Source organism: Formica exsecta, unplaced genomic scaffold, assembly GCF_003651465.1.
Source record: "Formica exsecta isolate Colony F162 unplaced genomic scaffold, ASM365146v1 scaffold643, whole genome shotgun sequence".
Classification (NCBI taxonomy): Eukaryota; Metazoa; Arthropoda; class Insecta; order Hymenoptera; family Formicidae; genus Formica; species Formica exsecta.
Genome location: NW_021853406.1, coordinates 40,593 through 42,683, shown reverse-complemented (window position 1 = coordinate 42,683; position 2,091 = coordinate 40,593). Strand labels below are relative to the sequence as shown.

Here is a 2,091-nt window from a genome sequence, read left to right as displayed (position 1 = left end):
AGTAATCATGTATGCATATTAAATTTTCATAAAATATATTTATAATAATATCTTAAAACATCCTACAAATATCCTGAACCGTCCTGGACATATTCAGGATGATCCTGAGGATGTCTTGTGCTGTCTGGGTTTATACGATGAATGTGTATATTTATAAGCTTATGTGAATATTTATAAGCTCTATATTTATAAAAAAAGCAAACTTTCTCTAGTAAAAATTATAAATGTCAAAGTAATTTAAATATTCGGCCAACATGTATTTGATAATATAAACTGATAAAATATTGTTGCGTCCCTGCGAGTCGTCTGTGGTAGTTAATCCTGAAGTTGCTCCCGTCTCTAAGAGATCATCTCCAAACACGTCGCTAAGGGTTGTTGTAAAACAACGGCGGACATCTTGAGAGAAAGATCGGCCATCTTGAGTCTCGTGACGGATGACATTCCGCGCAGACGTATTTGCCGATTACGATATTATAATTATTACTTGTTCTGAGTTCTGTGTTTGGCTGAGTTCCATTATTAAAGTTCCTTTTGTTCTTTCTAATAAAGTGTATTCTTTATTTACGGCGTGGTACGCGAGTGACGATTGTGTTTCGCGTGTTCGAGATTTATCGAGATAGCCCGCGGACGCAACATTTTGGGGGCTCGTCCGGGATAGAGCACACAACGAGCTATGGCTACGGGAAATGAGCAGCAAGATTCAACTGGAGTCACGACACGGAAAAGACTTCGAGCTGGGACTCCGCTCCGTACCGTAGAGATGGCAACGGAAGCTGCGACATCAGGACCGTCTTTGGAGGCGGTTACTCTCCAATCTGCGTTCCTTTTGTTCTTTTAAAAGAGTGTTAATCATTTACGTCGCGGTACGCGAGTGCCGTTTGTGTCGCGCGTGTTCGAATATTATCGAAGTCGACGCGCGGACGCAACAATATGTACCAAATTTTCTTTTTGTTTCGTAAATATAATTTGTGATCAATTGTCGCAAAGAAATTATGCAAATATAAAAAAATACATGTATGTATATTGTATTATATAATGTATTTAGAATAACAAAACAGAAAAAAAGTGATTGTATATTTCATATATATTCTAAACTAAAAAAATTACTTGTATTACTAAATAACATTTATTAATTATTATTATTTATTAAATTACTAGCATTATTTCATAAAGAAAAATGGAATGCGGATGTGAGAATAAAAAATAGGATCAAATAAGATATAAAAAAATATAATTAAAATTAATTTTATTTATATTTTTCATGTGTAGTATATGTATAGTATGTGTGTGTGTGTGTGTGTGTGTGGGTGTGGGTGTACGCGTTACAATTTATATAATTGTGTGTGTGTGTGTGTGTGGTTATATTTAATTTGTACTTTTTTAGATATATAATTTTCTTTATGTTTTATTATATATATATTTTTAAAATGGACGATAGTTAGATGCGGGCGGTATTGGCACGTATGTGGATGGTCCCGACGGCACAGGCATGTATCCAGACAGTGCGGGATGCGCAGGCACGTATCCAGATGATGCGGGCCCGTATGCGGATGGCGCGGGCACATAAATACATGCGGGCGGTACCTGCACATATTCGGATGATACAGGCATTGCAGCCATATACCCGGATGGTGCAGACATGTACCCGGGTGGTGCGGGCAGTACGGACACGTATGCAGGTGCCGATACGGGCATGGCTGTGTGCACGTTTCCTGATGGTATGGATACATATCCTGTGCGCACAGCTGGTGTGTACGTCCCCGGCATGTATGTAGATGGCTGTACATACATACCGGGAACGTACTTTTTCCGTTGTTGCTTCTTCCTTTCTTTATTTATGGCGCGTCGCACCGCATCATTTTAACGCTAAAAAATAAAAATATTATTAGTAATTAATAATTTATAACATATTATTATTTATCATATTAATTTGCAGTTCAGACGTTCATTTTATATGTGAAAATCAAAATATACAGCATTGTAATTGCATACATTTTTGGCGTTTTTAGCACCGTCACGCACGACACATACATGCACACATACACATAGATATTATCAAATCATAATATTATATATCTTATTTCTTATAAT

General features: G+C 36.9%; 1 protein-coding gene across 1 annotated transcript; it reads right to left on the bottom strand.

Moving 5' to 3' along the window:
* Positions 1–1,422: 1,422 nt before the first annotated feature.
* Positions 1,423–1,767, bottom strand: LOC115242824 (extensin-like). The gene has a single exon (XM_029819366.1). It carries the CDS (start codon positions 1,765–1,767, stop codon positions 1,423–1,425), a length of 345 nt encoding a protein of 114 aa, XP_029675226.1.
* Between the last annotated feature and the right edge of the window lie 324 nt (positions 1,768–2,091).

What these genes read in the sequence shown, in the direction of transcription:
- LOC115242824 (XM_029819366.1), bottom strand. Translation starts at nt 1,767, where the DNA reads ATGCCGGGGACGTACACACCAGCTGTGCGCACAGGATATGTATCCATA.